The sequence below is a fragment of the Chiloscyllium plagiosum genome, unplaced genomic scaffold, assembly GCF_037043375.1.
Source record: "Chiloscyllium plagiosum isolate Xiang-an unplaced genomic scaffold, Cpla_swu_hap1 HiC_scaffold_8, whole genome shotgun sequence".
Classification (NCBI taxonomy): domain Eukaryota; kingdom Metazoa; phylum Chordata; class Chondrichthyes; order Orectolobiformes; family Hemiscylliidae; genus Chiloscyllium; species Chiloscyllium plagiosum.
Window position 1 is genome coordinate 93,860,187 of NW_028270146.1, and position 16,463 is coordinate 93,876,649.

At 44.7% G+C, this 16,463-nt stretch overlaps 1 protein-coding gene across 2 annotated transcripts in view; it reads left to right on the forward strand.

Moving 5' to 3' along the window:
• Positions 1–16,463, forward strand: part of LOC122553825 (transmembrane protein 151B) — a 55,638-nt gene that overhangs the window by 18,361 nt on the left and 20,814 nt on the right. For both annotated transcript variants that reach the window (XM_043698203.2, XM_087990112.1), the window contains exon 2: positions 14,578–15,965. In XM_043698203.2, the coding sequence (XP_043554138.1) occupies positions 14,578–15,965 (1,388 nt within the window). The remainder of the gene's footprint in view (positions 1–14,577; positions 15,966–16,463) is intronic.

Sequence of the window (16,463 nt, forward strand, 5' to 3'; positions counted from 1 at the left end):
CTAGTAATGTCCTTGTAAATCTGTTCTGCACCCTCTCAATTTAACATCCTTCTTAATCGAAAAGTGGCCTCTCTAATGTCCTGTACAGCTGCACCTACCATTGACCAGAAACAAATTTGGACCTGCCAAATAACTTGTGGTTACAAGTGCAAGTCAGATCTAGAAATTCTGCAGTAACTTGCCTCCTAATTCCCTAAAGCTTGTTTGCCATTAACCAGACACTGGCCAAGAGTATAATGGAATACTCACCAATAACCTGGATGTGTACAATTCCAACAAGATTTAAAAGGTCAAAAGTATCCAACTTGGACAGCCCAGATGATTGGCATCTCATCCTCTGCCTTAAATGTACACTCCCTCCAACACCGGCATTCATCAGCAGTATCCCATTTACAAATGACATAGTAGAAACTCACCAACTCACCTTCCAAACCTGCAATGTGGAAGAATAAGGACAGCAGATGCATAGGAGCACCACCATCTGAAAATTCCACATGAATCCATGTGCCATCCTTACCTGGAACTGTATGGCTGCTCCTTTGCTGTCACTGGATCAAAATCCTGGAATTCCCTTCCTAATAGTATTGTGTCCCTGCACCAGATAAACTGGCAGTTTAATTAGTCGGTTCACTGTGAATCAATTAAGAGAACAGATCTGTAGTACCTGTTCCAAGACCCCTGTACTACCTAGGCATTCTCCTATACCTGCTCCACATTGTCCTGAACCTGATCCACATTCCACATCTAGCCTTGGTGTATCTGCCCAAGACTTCCGGCCTACCGTGACATATCCCTATACTTATTCCAAGATTCCTGGACCAGCCTGTTTCCCTGTACCTATTTCTTATATTCCCTGTATCTGACCCAGGTCTTCCTGTATCTGCTTGTTGCATCCCCAGTATCTGCTCCAGGATTCCCTGGGACATGCTCCCCTGTAACCACCGTACCTGCCCAGGTTACCCTATACCTGTTCCATGTATGTCCTGTATCTGCTTTCTCTATCCCCTTTACCTGAACTTCATTCTCTTGTGCCTCTTCCCTGTACTCATTTACCTGATCCACATGCCTCTGTATGCTCTGTACCTGATCCACATGCCTCTGTATCCCGGTACCTGATCCCTTGGGTTTCCTCTATCCCCTGCATCTGATCTAATTGCCCATGTACCTGTCCCTGTATCGCCATGACTGATTCAATTTCCCATGTACCTGATCCACATTTTCCTGCACCTGCTTCCTGTATCCTCTGTATCTGATCCATAATGCCCTTCTACCTGTTTCATGTTTCCCTGTACTTGTGCTATTTTCCTCCATGTCAGTGATATGGGACCATGCTTTGGTAAAACCCAAATAAAAAGTTGCTAAATTAATACTTAACTGATTTGGCAAATTATGGAACAGGCTGTACTCAGGAATCACTTCTGGTAGGAAAGTCACTAGAGGAGTTTTATATTGTTGCCGTTCAGTAAATGTGTGAGGTCAGCTTTATACTAGTAGTAATGCAGCAAAGATTCCTCTGATTTAACAGAGGTATGGAGAAATGTTCTCTCCACTGACATGGCAGTAAATGTTTCTGCAATGTAGTGTGTAAATACAGGGGTGCACAGGAAAGCACAAAGGGGAAACTTAGGAGATCATATCCCCACCATCAGCCTTAGCTTAGTGGTGCAACTCTCTCCCCATACCCACTGGATCACTGGTTTCAGACTCACTATGGAGCATAGAATCTAGAAGACCACTCCAGTACAGGCGGGTGGGGGGGGGAGTGCTGTACTGTAGGAAGTGCAACCTTTCAGCTGAAACATTGAGGCCCAGTCTGCCCCATCACATGGATATATGTTCCATAGCACTATGTGAAGCTGGGGAGATCTGCATGTCCTTAATCATAAGTCACTGAAAGCTAACATTTAGGTGTAGGAAGCAATTCAGAAAGCAAGTGGTATATTGGCTAATATTGTAAGAGGATTTGAGTAAAGGAGCAAAGCAGTTTTACTTCAATCGTATAAAATGCTGGTAAAACTGCACCTGCGGTATTGTGAGCAGATCTGACCCCTTACCTAAGGAAGATGTACTTGCCAAAGAGGGAGTGCAGCAGAGGATCATCAGACTGATGCCTGGGATGTTGGGACTGTCATATGAAGAGAGACAAGGAAACTAGACCAGAATTCCCTGGAGTTTAGAAGAATGAGAGGTGCCATCATAGAAATTAACAAAATTCTTAAAGGGCTAGGCAAAGGTAGATGCAGAAAAGATATTTTCCCTGGTTGCAGTGGCAAGAAACAGGGGTGACACAGTCTCAGAATAAAAGCCAATAAAAGGAGGGAAACAAGGAGGTACTCTTTCACTCAGAGGTTGGTGAATTTTTGGAATTCTAACTCAGGAGTCATTAATAAACAAGTTCAACAGAGACCAATACATTTCTAGATCAAGTGACATTAAGAAATATGGGGATGGCATGGAAAATGGTATTAAGGAAGACAGAATGGCAAGCACAGCAAGCTTGAGAGACTGAATGGCCTTGTCTTGACCCTGAGTTCCTTGTTATTTAAGTCTCTTGGAACAAATCTAAAAATCACACAATACTGTTGTGTGATTTTTAAGTTTGTCCACCCTAGTCCAACACCAGCTGCTCCACATCACGGGAACAAATCTAGCGAGAGTTGGAAAGCCTTTTCATGATGTCAATGTCAAATATAAAAATGGCATTAAACAGCCTGCTTTTTCTTTGTAAGCTTGGCAGGCTCCAGCCAACCATGTTCACAATGATTAAAGATAAAAGTAGTTTTGTGTATGAATGTAACGGTTGTCTTACCTGCCACAAATTGCTCTCGCAGGCAATATTCTGCTACTATTAAAAGCTGTCACGTGATTGTGTGACTTCCTTATTAGATTGGGCTTTGTGCTGCTGACTCTGCGACATAAAGAGTTCAGGCAAAGACAACATGATTCAGAGCTACTTTATTGTCAACAATTTCCAACTTGCACATCTACCTGTCTTTGATTTGTTGAGGGCACAGTAACCTCATGATATTAACACTGGACAGATAATTCAGGCACCTGGTCTAACATTCTGTGGATCCAAATTCAAATCCTGCCATGGCACCTAAGAGAATTTAGGTTCAATGATTAAACTGATCTGCAGTGAAATACTCATTTCTGTAATGATGATCATGAAACAGACAATTATCACAAAAATGCATCGAGTTCCCAAATGCCCTTTGGAGGAAGGAATTAGCAGTCTTTACCCATTCTGGTTTACATAGAACTCCATCCAGAGCAATATTGGTGATTCTTAATGTCCTCTGAAATAGCAGAGTGAGCCACTCGGTTGTGGCAGACTGCTGCTTACGTGTAAAAAAGGACCACCTGGTATCAAACTAAGCACCAGCAATGACAAAGGAGATGCTGTTGAGTCGGCCCTGCAAAGTCATGGCTGCATTGGGAGGGCGATCCCACTAACGAGCCAAGCCTAGCCTAACATAATCTAACTGACCAAATCAAACCTTCAACCAATTTCACATTCTTATTTGTTCTGTTCCACTGAGTTTGCAGCAAATATCTGATTTTCCGTCAGTAGGGAGTTACCCTGGGAATCCTCAACCTCGACAATGCATGAAGCCTTACAACAGCAGGTTAATCTCATGCAGAAAGATATTCTGCTGGTTATCACCAACTGTTTCCACCTCAGTTGTGTTTTGTTCCTAGTCAAGCTGTTCATGTGTAGCTACATCAGTGACATCACTCAGCAATGTGGAAAATTGCCCAAGTTTGCCCAATGGACAAAAAGCAAGACAAATCCATCCAGCCAATTACCATCCTAATGGTTTACTCTCAATCATGAGCAAAGTTATGGAAGGTGCTGTTTACAGTGCTATCAAGAGGCCCTTACTCAGCACATAAATGTTTATAGGATTTTCTAGTACCACACTTTTCAACACTGAAATGCTTATTGATGCTTAGTCTGAGTTTTACTTGACACCACTCAACTTCAGACATTCCAGAATTCAGTGAGATGACTGACTTGATGTTGAGGCAGCATTTAACCCAGTATTATCGAAGAAAATTCAAATCAATAGGAAATCAGTGGTGGTAGGAGGAGTTGGGGGTGGGGTGGTGCCGATTGGGCTGTGGTATGGAAACTGTCTGCTGCTTGCTGGAGGTCAATCATCTCAGGCCCGGGACATCACAATCCTCCACGACTGCTTCATTATAAGGTCAGAAGTAGAAATGTTTGCAAATTGTTTGGTATAATTTGCAAATCCTCAGATACAGAAGCAGTTTGGTATCTATGCACAGCAAGACTTGAACAATATCCAGGTTTGAGGTGATAAGTGGCAATTGCTAGACATTGACCATCTCCAACAAGAGAGAATCTAACCATCTGGCTTGACATTCAATGACATTTCTATCACTGAATCCTACATGATCAATAGCTGGGGGCTACTATGGACCAGAAACTGAACTGGATTGACCATGTAAATATTGTGGCTACAGCGGTGAGGGGCTGGGAATACTGTGGAGGAGACTCAACGCCTGACTCCCAAATGTCTGTCCTCCATCCACAAGGTACAAATCAGGAGTGTGATGGAATACTTTCCACTTGCCTGGACTAGTGCAGCTTCAAGACTCAGTGCCATTCAGGACAAAGCAGCTCACTTGACTAATACCTTAACCATCACTTCATACGTTCACTTTCTCCATCACAGACACACTGAAGCAGCAGTGCGTACCGTTTACAAGTTGCACTGCAGTAACTCACGAAGCTTCCTTCAGCAGTATTTTTCAAATCTAGGACCTCAATGATCTAGAAGGACAAGGGCAGCCAATACATGGGAACAGCACCCACTATAAATTCTCACCACCCCACACCATCCAGACTTGGAAATATATCATTGCTGCTGGGTCAAAAGTTTAGAATACCTTGCAGTGCATTTTGGAGTACCTACACCATATGGACTGCATAGCACAAGTTAGGGATGAGCAATAAATGCTGAACTAGCCAGCAATGCCCACATCCCATGAGTGAATAAAACCAAGGTCTCATTTGTTGCCTCATTCTGTAGAAAGCAAAAAAAAATCTTGTTTTTATAGAACACTTTGAACATAACACACCAAGGAATGGGACACTGATATCCCACTGTCCTGATTTTACACTCTGCTGAACTGGATCCAAATATCACACTATGCTGCTGAACGTGACTGCATACACCATTCTGGCAATGGTGTCCCTGATATCCCTCAGTGCTGGTGAATAGTTCGCTGAAATTTTAGGCTTGCAGGTTTGGAAGTAAATGATCTCACCTTTCAGTGTAAATACAGGATACAAATCAGTTATCCACGAACTGTTGCCTGAACCTTTGTAGCACTCTCAACCTAATGACACATGAGACTTAAGTGGCTCAGCAGTTACCCTCACAGCACCAGGGTCCCAGGTTCGATTCCAGCCTCGGGTGACTGTCTGTATGGAGTTTGCACATTCTCCCTGTGTCTGCGTGGGCTTCCTCCGGGTGGTCTGGTTTCTTCCCACAGTCCAAAAATGTGCAGGTCAGAGAATTGGCCATGCTAAATTGCCCATAGTGTTAGGTGCATTAGTCATAGGGGCTTGGGTGGGTTACTCTTCGGAGGATCGGTGTGGACTGGTTGGTCCGAAGGGCCTGTTTCCACACTGTAGGGAATCTAATCTAATATCCCATTGATCCTGTAGGGATACTTTCCTGATTGTTGATGCTAAATTACTATATGTTCAAAGAATTGATATTAACTATATTTACCCTTTTTAAATCCCACACTCTCGACTCTGATCTCCAGCATCTGCAGTCCTCATTTTCTCTGGCTCGCCTGGAATTGCTTTATTAAAGTTTGTCTTGTCAGGCTGGCAATTTCATAGTCCCTTTCTCTTCAATATGAGCACAGCTGATGTGAATTCAAAAACTAAACCTTTCAACATTGGACTGTCATCCCAGTGCATATTCAATTTTGTTACAATCTCGGTAGAGACAGAGACCTTCTAAAACATCAACTTTAATTTTTAGTTATTGACTGAGATTCTTGTTTTAAATGAAAAATGTCAAAACAAAGCAACACTATCTCATTAGCAGTTTTACTTTTAGCCAACATTCTCATCAGAACACTTCCTGCTTTAAATTTAACTGAGAATCCCTTTTTATATAAGTTTCAGAGTGGTCATTCTATTCTCTCAAATCAAACAAACTCGTATCACAACCCGCAGGAATTCACTCCAATTCTCCTTAGTTTCCTTTGTTAGCACCTCGACCTTCAGAGCCTTCTCTGAAATCATAAGATCTTAAGAAATAGGGTCAGGAATAAACCATTCAGCTCCTTCAGCCTGCTCTGCAATTCAATAGGCTCATGGCTGACCCAACATTCCTCATGTCCACTTTTCTGTCCTTTCCCAGTAACCCTTGAATGCTCTACTGATGAAGAATCTATATCAGCCTTAAACATACACACACAGCTCTGTGTGGGAAAGAGTTCCAAAGACTCTCAAATCTCGGTGAGAAGAAATTCCTCCACAACCCAGTCTTAAATTGGCACCCTTTTTGTTCTGAGACTATGCCCTCTGGTCCTAGACTCTCCCATTAGGGGAAACATCCTCTCATGTTAAGTCCCTTAAGAATCTGATGCATTTCAATGACATCACCTCTCAGTATTCTAAACTCCACTGAGTTGAGTCCCAACTTGTTTTATCTTTTATTCAGAGATCATTTGTTAAACCTGCCTTATTAGCCATTACCAGATTCCTGCTTGCTGATTGGCTCCAATGACATATTGCTCTAGGAAACTATCCCTAAAACATTATATGAATCCATTATTGTAGCCACTACCCTTTCCAATTTGATTAACCCAGACAACATGAAAATTAAAGTTACTCATCATTATTGCTCTATTCTTTTTAACATTCTCCTATGTGATTTATAGCCTTTCCCAGAGTGGCTACTGTTTGGGGATCTGTACACTACCCTGACCAATGATATCTTTCCCTTTGTGATTTACCTCCATCCAAATGGACTCTACATCAAAGATTAGATCATTTCTCACAACTGTCCTTTCATTTCTAACTAACAGTGCTAACCCACCTTTCCATTTCTCTTGTTTCTCCAAAAGATCAAAATCTCTGATGCTAAGTTCCCAGTTTTGAACTCCTTGTAACTGTTTCTGTAATGGCTCTGAGGCCACATTCATTTCCCTTGTTTTGCAGTCAGTTTATCTACCTTACTCCAAATGGTTTGTGCATAAGGTACAAAGCCTTTAAGTTGTTTTTATGGTTTCTTGTCACAATATGATATTCATACATTCTGTTCCTTAATTTATTTTCTGGTAACAATTGACCCCATCACCAGCCTGCAATCCTATCTTCTCTTTTCCCTTTGATTTTCTAATTTTCCACACAACTGAACTCACGATCCCCCCCCCCCCCCCACCCCACTATCCACAAAACTACTTAGCTTAATAAAGCCCTATCTATAGCCCTAGTTATGCAATTGGCCAGGACTCTGGTCCTAGTATGATTCAGGTGAAACCCATCCCATCAGACTGTATCCCAGCTTCCCTAGTACAGTGCCAATGTTCCATGAATTCAAACCCATTTCTCCACAACAATCTTTCAGCCACACATTTACCTCTTTAATCAGCTTGACCCTTTGCCAATTAGTTCATGGCTTCAGTTCATAGTTTCAGTTCTGCTTTGTAATTTAGTCCCTGGCTGCTCATATTTCCTCATCAGAATGTTTCTACTTATATCATTGGTACCTACATAGATCAGAACAAGATCATTCCCCTCCCATTCCAAGTTCTCCTGCGGCCCAGATGAAATATCCTTCACTTGGGCACCTCAACACAACCTTCAGCATTCTCAATCTGGCCATAGAGAACAGCGTCTATTCCCCTGGCTATACTATCCTGGCTTACAACTACATTTCTATTTTATCCCCCTCTTGAATGGCTCCCTATTCCACGATACTATAGTCAGTTTGCTTATCGTTTCTGTGAGGTTTCTACTGTTGATATCTTCCCATAGCTCTATTGGACAGATCTTGCAGTCTTTAATTCCTCATGAACATGGGTTCAATTCATTAGCAGTGTTCCACAGAAATACCCCTTGATTTCTGCTCCTGTTTCCCCAGTTTCAGACACAGACTGCTCACAGGCTGGCTGCTCCACACACTAAAAACAGCAAAGATATATTAAAACAAAGGAACCTTTCCCTCTCAACCCATCTCCATGAGACACAGAATTTGCTTTCAAATACAAATACTCATTGATTATCTTTAACTTGAAACTTTTTCGTTTGTCTGAAAAGTACATGAATACTTAAAAACATTCCCTTTGCTACTTCAAACCTTCTTTTCATTTTGGGAAACTACTCAAATAATTTAAACCTCCCCAGTTTACACCTTGACTTCAAAATCTCTCCTGAGGTACCTTCCTAACAAGAGATTTAGAGAGTCTATTATAATCCTAGGTGTTAATATCTCTACCATCCCAGAAACACAACTGGACTCTATCTTTGACGAACAACTCCAAGGCTGTGTGAAAAGTCTTTGTGCAGGATTACTTTTCCCCCTAAGCTAGCCAACATTAAAAGTTACAACTTATAATTTGTAGAGGGAAGGCATTCCTTGGTCTGGTGTATTACTTGTACTTAGAACCACTGGAAGTCTTCAGAATATTTGCGGGATGCAATAGGGAGGATATGGAGAAATCTATTTGGTATGAGTATTGACAGGATCCAAGGGGCATAATCTTAAAAATAAAGCCAAGAATAAAATCATGAAGTACTGTTTCACACAGAAGATAGATAAAATCAGGTATACGTTCTTCCAAAAGATTGTGGATGCTGGCTGTGTAATGGAGCTTTCAAAACTAAGATTCCATGGGGAGTATCAAAGGGATATGGCGTAAAGCGTTATTCGAATACAAACTGCCTGCTGAATTTGAACCAAGACATATACAATTTATTTGTGGAGAGAGTTTATTGACTTCCTGAGTTTTCAAGCTCTCTACCAATAGCTCCCCATCCCCACGTTCCTTATTCATGTGTTCAAATTCAATTAATATCCACCACCTGTTTTGTTTAACCTTAACAATGGCATTACAAACAGATGAACAAAGAATAAGAGTACACCACCCAGTCCTTCAAGCCATTCAATAAGATCACGATTTGACTTTAACCTCATCTCTACATTTCTGCATATCCCTCAATCCCTGTTATCATTCAACTCCTTTGTTACCATGAATCTACCTACCTCTAAATTAAAATATTTAAAGATTCTGCATCCACTGCCTTTTGCGGAAGGGAATTCCAAAGGAACTCAACCCTCCAAAAGAAAAAAAGGTTTCCTCATCTCCCTTAATTGGGCAACCCTATATTTTATTAAACTATGACTACTAGTTTTAGATTGTCACAGAAGAGGAAATGTCCTATTAACACCCACCTGGTCAAGGCCCCTTAGGATCTTTTACATTTCAATTAAGTCATCTCTAATTCTTCTAAATGCCAGAGGATACAAGCTCAGCCTGTCTAGCCTTTCCTGTTAAGGCAATCCACTCACTCCAGGTATTAATCAAGCAAACCTTCTGTGAACTATTTCCGACTCATTAACATATTTCCGTACTGGTCTCTGTACTCAGGATGTAGTCATTAGCAAACTTGAAATAAATTGATTGACCATCCATTAACATAAAGGTAGGTAAATGGAACTGACAGATCAGATCTAATTGCATGGTGGAACCGGTTCAAATGGCTGAATGAACCATTCCTGTAGCTGTGTTTCCATATTTCTTATTTTGACTTTGTTTGATCGTAGAGAGTAGTTTATAAAGAATCAGCAGTCTGTTCAGGGCACCACTGCACTAATTCTCTTTTCTTTGACAAAAATGAGAAAAAATAAAAAATATGGGGAAGATGTACGCCAATATCTATGTTCAAAGCAAATGTGATTTCCAAAACTTAAAAGGGGGCAAAATATGCTGAAAATCATTCATATCTAAAGCAATAGAATGAGGAAGTTCCTACATGTGTGTAAACATCAGCAGTACATCAATTTCCATTACACTCTGATAAGCGTATGAACTCATTCTTAAAAACAGGATATTAATAACCACAACTAAATGTCTGCCATCAAACATTAAACACTCTAATAATTCACCACACATGTTTTTACAGAACATGTTTGCTTATGGAAGGCTGAACACTGTACATAAGGAATTCCAGCTGTAACAGAGCTGGGACAGCACAATAGACAGAATAAGAACAGACATTGCTCCAATGGGCCAAGATAACTGCGTGATTTACCTTGGAAAGTTCAGAATTTCTGTCTGACATGGCTGAAAAACAGTCTAAAAACCTGATCAGAACCAAATGGGCAGCATCTAGTGGAAGATTTCAGCAACTGCACCATCACACAGAGGATAAAGGTTTAGTACTACGAGCCACACAAGTTTAGTTTTTTTGGACAGTGGATGACCTCCAATAAGGTGTGGTGGTACAATGATGGTATCCTTATCTCTGAAGCAGCAGACCCAGATTCAAGTCCCACCTACTTCAGAGGTCTGTAATAACATCTCTGAATGGGTTGATTAGGAAGTATCCAGTAGGATGGATAAGAAGCATGTGCCCATTCTGTGCAGTCTGACATACTGGGAATGTCGGAAAAAAATTGGCACTCATGCCTGAGGCATAAGAATCAATAAACATACAATTAAAAGGTTTTGTTCTAGGACCACTACTGTTCTTCATCCACAGAAAAGGATGCCCTCCCTGATGTAGATTCTCTCCAGAAAGTGCAAGTCTGGTTTGCCCTGAGGCACTCAGCAAAGCAAGTCTGCACATGGCCTGACGAGCAGTTCCTGAAGAGACTGTAATCAAAAAGCTGTAATTTTCAAATGCACTTAACCTGAATATGAGCTGGGAGGCATAGGAGGGCTTCATCCCAATTTCATGTTCAAAGACCAGAGGTTGTTGCCGAGCTCTTTCAAAGATCCACCCTCTGGAGATTGTTATTGTTGTCACTGCTACTCCTTCCCAATTCCCTCATTAATCATTCCTACTTCCCTGACACTGAACATTCTTTACTTGCTCGACCATTGATGGTCATGCCTTCAACTGCCTAAGCCTTACTTTCTGCCTAAAACATCTGAATTCCTATCTCAGTTCCTTTTTTAATACGGTCCTTAAAACATAGCTCCTGCAGCAAGTTTTTGGTCAACCTTCATGATGGCTCTGTGTCAACTTTCAGTTTGCACTACTGTTGTGATGGGCTTATAAACATTATTCCCTATTAAAGCAGCTACTTAAATGCCAAAATGCTATTATTTGTAGTTTATCACATTACTAAACAAATTTGAGACATGAAAGAAAACCTATGTGAGAGAGGCAGTGCTCTAATTTAGTGGACATCCATGAAGCCAATTACCCCATTTATTGCGATAGGTCTTGTTCATTGACAGCATTCATTTGCAATTCACTGGCACACTCTTCCACAGACAGGGAGAGTTTGGTCATTTCAATGGAGTGGGAAGCATTCACTTCACAATGGCATTAAGCAAAACTAACAGAGCAAACTCAGATAGTTACCCCCTTAGAGTGCTTTGGAATATGTTCTTTTTAGGAGCGTTTATCATGAGATATGTTCCTATGGGCCACTTGTAATCTGAGGCTGAACTATGCCTACATATAAAGAAGGACATTAGGTAAAGCATACAAAATAGGTCAAGGATCCTTTGGTGCTGTGATAATGTGCCATTGGATACATTACCACTAGGAAAAAGTGAGGACTGCAGATGCTAGGGATCAGAGCTTAAAAATGTGTTGCTGGAAAAGCGCAGCAGGTCAGGCAGCATCAAAGGAGAAGGAGAATCGACGTTTCGGGCATAAGCCCTTCTTCAGCAATACATTTTTAAGCTACATTACCTCTAGGCCAGGTTTACATTCAAGTCCTGCCTGCCCTGTACATGTGTCACAATATGTCCAAACAGGTTGACTGTAATCATGTAAAATAGATTGACCAACAGTTGGCAAGTATCTCTTATCAGAGTTATTGCCCTCTGGAAAAGCCTATAAGATTAGGAAATCAAGCAGTCTTTTAAAAGGGAACTTAATGGTTCTAGAATTAGCCATAGGTTTTTAAAAGTTTGTTTTTCCAAAGGGATTCCATTGTTAGTCGATGGCTCCATCGGGTGCTGGTCGTAACACATCGTAAGTGGGTGTGCTTGATTGCTGTGATGACCCTTTCCATTCCATCCTCTTGAATGTTTTGTGCACATAGATAGATGACCCAGGCTTATCTTGCTTTGTGGATGCCCTTCTCCTCCTAGAATTGACGAGGTCCCACTGTCCAATCTGCGCTCTAACATAGTGGGGGTAGCACAGCTATGGCATGACACGATTGCTCAGTAGTTAGCACTGCTGCCTAACTGTGCCAGGGACCCCCTGATTCCAGCTTAGCTGACTGTCTAAGTGGAGTTTATACACTCTCACCCCTCCCCCCCACCCCCCCAGTATCTGTGTGGGTTTCTGTTGGCCACTCCCATTTTTTCTCACAATCCAAATATGAGTAGATTTAGTGGATTGACCATGATAAATGGCATGTAATGTCCAGGTACTGGTGGGGTAACAATGGTAGATGCAGGATACAGGGATTGGGTTTGGGGGTGGGGGGGTGCACGCACTGGGTGGGATGTTCTTTGGAAGATTGGTGCAGACTCAATGGGTCAAATGCCCTCTTTCCACACACTAGGGGGTTGAATGATCCTATGACTCGCTTGAAAATGCAAAATTTGCAGTGTGGGAGTGAATCCACAGACACTCTTTCCATACTATATAAATGAGGAAAGGGGGAAATGTGAAGGGACAGGAGAAAGTGGCATTGTGGTTATTACATTTGAATAAAAATTTTCAATATCTAAACATGATGGATAATGTTAAGATTGACAGATTATATTTAAGTCTCTGTGTGCAAAACTGAAATATACAAATATAAAAATGTCCAAACAAATCTTGAGACTGAATGGACTTTCAACCTGACAGAAGCAAAAGTGTAAAAAAGCCTCAGTGTGCTGTCCTACTGAGTTTCTTCAGCACTTTGTGTCCGCATTTCAGATTGCTAGCAGTTACAGTATTGTAATCAACTCAGGGTACAGTTTGATAGTTGTTGAATTCTGTGAACCATAAGATTATAACTGTAAGGGAGGCCTTTGGTTAAGAATATATATTTCAGGGTGTGGCACTGAATGGACACAGTTGAGTCCTCCAAAGCAACCTTCAGGAGAAATGTACTTTTAAGAGGTTAAAAAAGGCAGCATTCTTCATTGATTAGGCATGATATGGTTATGAAAGGAGAATGAATGAACTCCATTACGAAGCAGATTGTATATGACTTGTGGGAAAAGAATGTAGGATTACATATGGAATCTCGCCAAAAGTTGAGTCTAGGAGAAAGTAGATTTGATGTAGGCCACAGTAAGAAACGTTGGTTAATGCAGAAGAGTCAGCATGGATTTAACTGAAAATAGTGTTTAACTAACTTGCTGGAAGGGTTTGTAAAGGTAAGAGAGAGTCGATGATATTGATGCAGTGTATATGAACTTCCACGAGCACTTGATACAGTGCCACACAGAGACTTGTAAGGAAAGTTGTATGTCATAGAAAAGAAGGAACAGTAGCAACATGGATACAAAGTGGGGTGAGGAATAGGAAATACAGGTAACATCCAAGGAGAGATAAACAATCTAATGTTTCAAGTCAGTTTAAAAATGAAGAATCAAACTGGGCTTGAAATGTTGACCCCGCTTCTGTCCATAGATGCTTCCGCAGAGTTTTGCTTTTATAAATTTGCAGAGGAGTTTGCAGAGGGGTCAACATTGGAAATCTTGCCTTTCATGAAATGTATAAATGATCTGCAAGGGACAATTTGCTGATGACATAAAACTTGGGTGAATTGTAAACTATGAGCAGGGCCTTCAAAAAGACACTGACAAGTTGGTAGAATGGGCAGAAGGGTGGCAGTGAAGTTAATTGTGAAAAAATGGGAATACACTTTGGCTTGAAGAACATAAAGAGACTATAAACTGAAAGAAATTATTCCAAAGGGTGTGCAGGAGCAGAGAGGCCAGGGTATTGATGGGATAGGTCAGCAATCAAAATTCACCCAGAGCTTCTGCAAACAAGATGGGATGAACAGCTTCTCTTGCATGGTAACAGCTCTGTAATTCCCAATTTAGATGGGAAAGAGCGGTAGATGAAGTTTTTCATATGGTCTGCATCTGGGGATGTTAAATGAAGTGGAGCTCACAATAGGATATATCCTGTAAGGGCTGAACAGAGTGAGTTGGAATTTAGGCTGCGGGGGTGGGATGTTCTTCAGAGGGTCGGTGTGCACTCGATGGGCTGAATGGCCTCTGGGGAATCCTATTATTTGGCTCAAATTTCTCATTCTGCTTTTCCTTGCAATCTGAGCTTAGACTCTTACGTCTGCCGTCGACACTAATAACGCCGCGGTTTTCTGTTGTTTTGTTTCCCTTCCGCTGCCGCCGGGGACGGACGGACGGACGGACGAGCAGCAGAGGCCGGCGAAGCAGTCACTGAGCACCTCGGTTTGCCGGGAGTCACACTGGAAGTGCCTGATCCTCTCCCTCCTGATGTACGGCTGCCTGGGGGCCGTGGCCTGGTGTCAGCTCACCCGGGTGACCAAGCTGCGCTTCGACAGCTCCCTGAAGGGCAAGTCCATGATCTACCACGACAGCCCGTGCTCCGACGGCTACGTCTACATCCCGCTGGCCTTCCTGGCCATGCTGTACGCCGTCTACCTGGTCGAGTGCTGGCACTGCCGCGCCCGCAGTGAGCTGCAGCACAAGGCGGACGTCGACAGCGTCTACGAGCGGATCGGCCGCATGCGGCGCGCGGCGCCCTGCATCTGGTGGAAGGCGGTCAGCTACCACCTGGTGCGGCGCACGCGCCAGGTCACGCGCTACCGCCACGGGGACGCCTACACCAGCACGCAGGTGTACCACGAGCGCGTCAACACGCACGTGGCCGAGGCGGAGTTCGAGTACGCGCGCTGCGGCGTGCGCGACGTCTCCAAGGAGCTGCTGGGCCTCGAGCGGCACCCGGCCACCCGCCTGCGGTTCACCAAGTGCTTCAGCTTCGCCAACACCGAGTCGGAGAACAGCTACCTGAACCAGAGGGCGAGCTTCTTCAGCGAGATCGAGGGCCTCGACGACTACATGGAGGCCCGCGAGGGCATGCAGCTCAGGAACGTCGACTTCAAGGACTCCATGATGGTGTACGTCGACCCCGACCGCCCGCCCTGGTACATCTCGCCGTACGCCTTCTGGGCGGCCGGCCTGCTCATGCTGTCCTGGCCGCTGCGGGTCCTGGTCGAGTACCGGACGGCCTACGTGCACTACCACGTGGAGAAGCTCTTCGGCCTGGATTACTGCGCCGCGACGCCGACCGAGGAGGGCGGCGCGTACTCGCCGCCGGCGCCGCTGCCCCCCGCCCGGCTGGGCACGGTGGACAGCACCGAGCTCGAGTGGCACATCCGCAGCAACCGGCAGCTCATCCCCAGCTACTCGGAGGCCGTGCTGATGGACCTGGCCTCGCTGTCCGTGTGCAACGGCTACTCGGCCTGCGGCGTGGTGCGGGCCGCCGACTGCGACGGTCGCTCCAGCAGCTCCTCCATCTTCTCCCGCAACGTGTGCCGCAGCCAGTCGCGCTTCTCGCTGGACACCAGCCGCTTCTCGCTGTGCCGCCTGCACGGCTCCTGGCGGGCCGGCCTGTGGCACAGCCGCAGCAGCAACGTCAACGAGCGCTGCCGCGACGACCACTGCCGCTCGTACTCCAGCCAGCTGGCGATCAGCGAGAGCCCGCCCAACTACCACGACGCCCGCTTCTTCCCAGTGCTGATCGTCCACCGGCCGTGCCAGGCTCGTGAGGCGGACGGCCGCAGGTACTACATCCGGAGAAACTCCTGCCTCGAAACATCTTTGTGACCCTCCCCGTGCCTCCCGCCATCTGCCTTCCTTCGTCTCCGTCCCCCCCAAACCCCACCCCCCTTGCCTTCCGCTCCCCCACCCCCCCCCTTGCCTTCCGCTCCCCCACACCCCCCCCTTGCCTCCCGCCCTCTGCCTTCCTTCGTCTCCGTCCCCCCAAACCCCCCCCCCTTGCCTTCCGCTCCCCCACCCCCCCCCTTGCCTTCCGCTCCCCCACCCCCCCCCTTGCCTTCCGCTCCCCCACCCCCCCCTTGCCTCCCGCTCCCCCACCCCCCCCTTGCCTCCCGCTCCCCCACCCCCCCCTTGCCTCCCGCTCCCCCACCCCCCCCTTGCCTCCCGCTCCCCCACCCCCCCCTTGCCTCCCGCTCCCCCACCCCCCCCTTGCCTCCCGCTCCCCCACCCCCCCCTTGCCTCCCGCTCCCCCACCCCCCCCTTGCCTCCCGCTCCCCCACCCC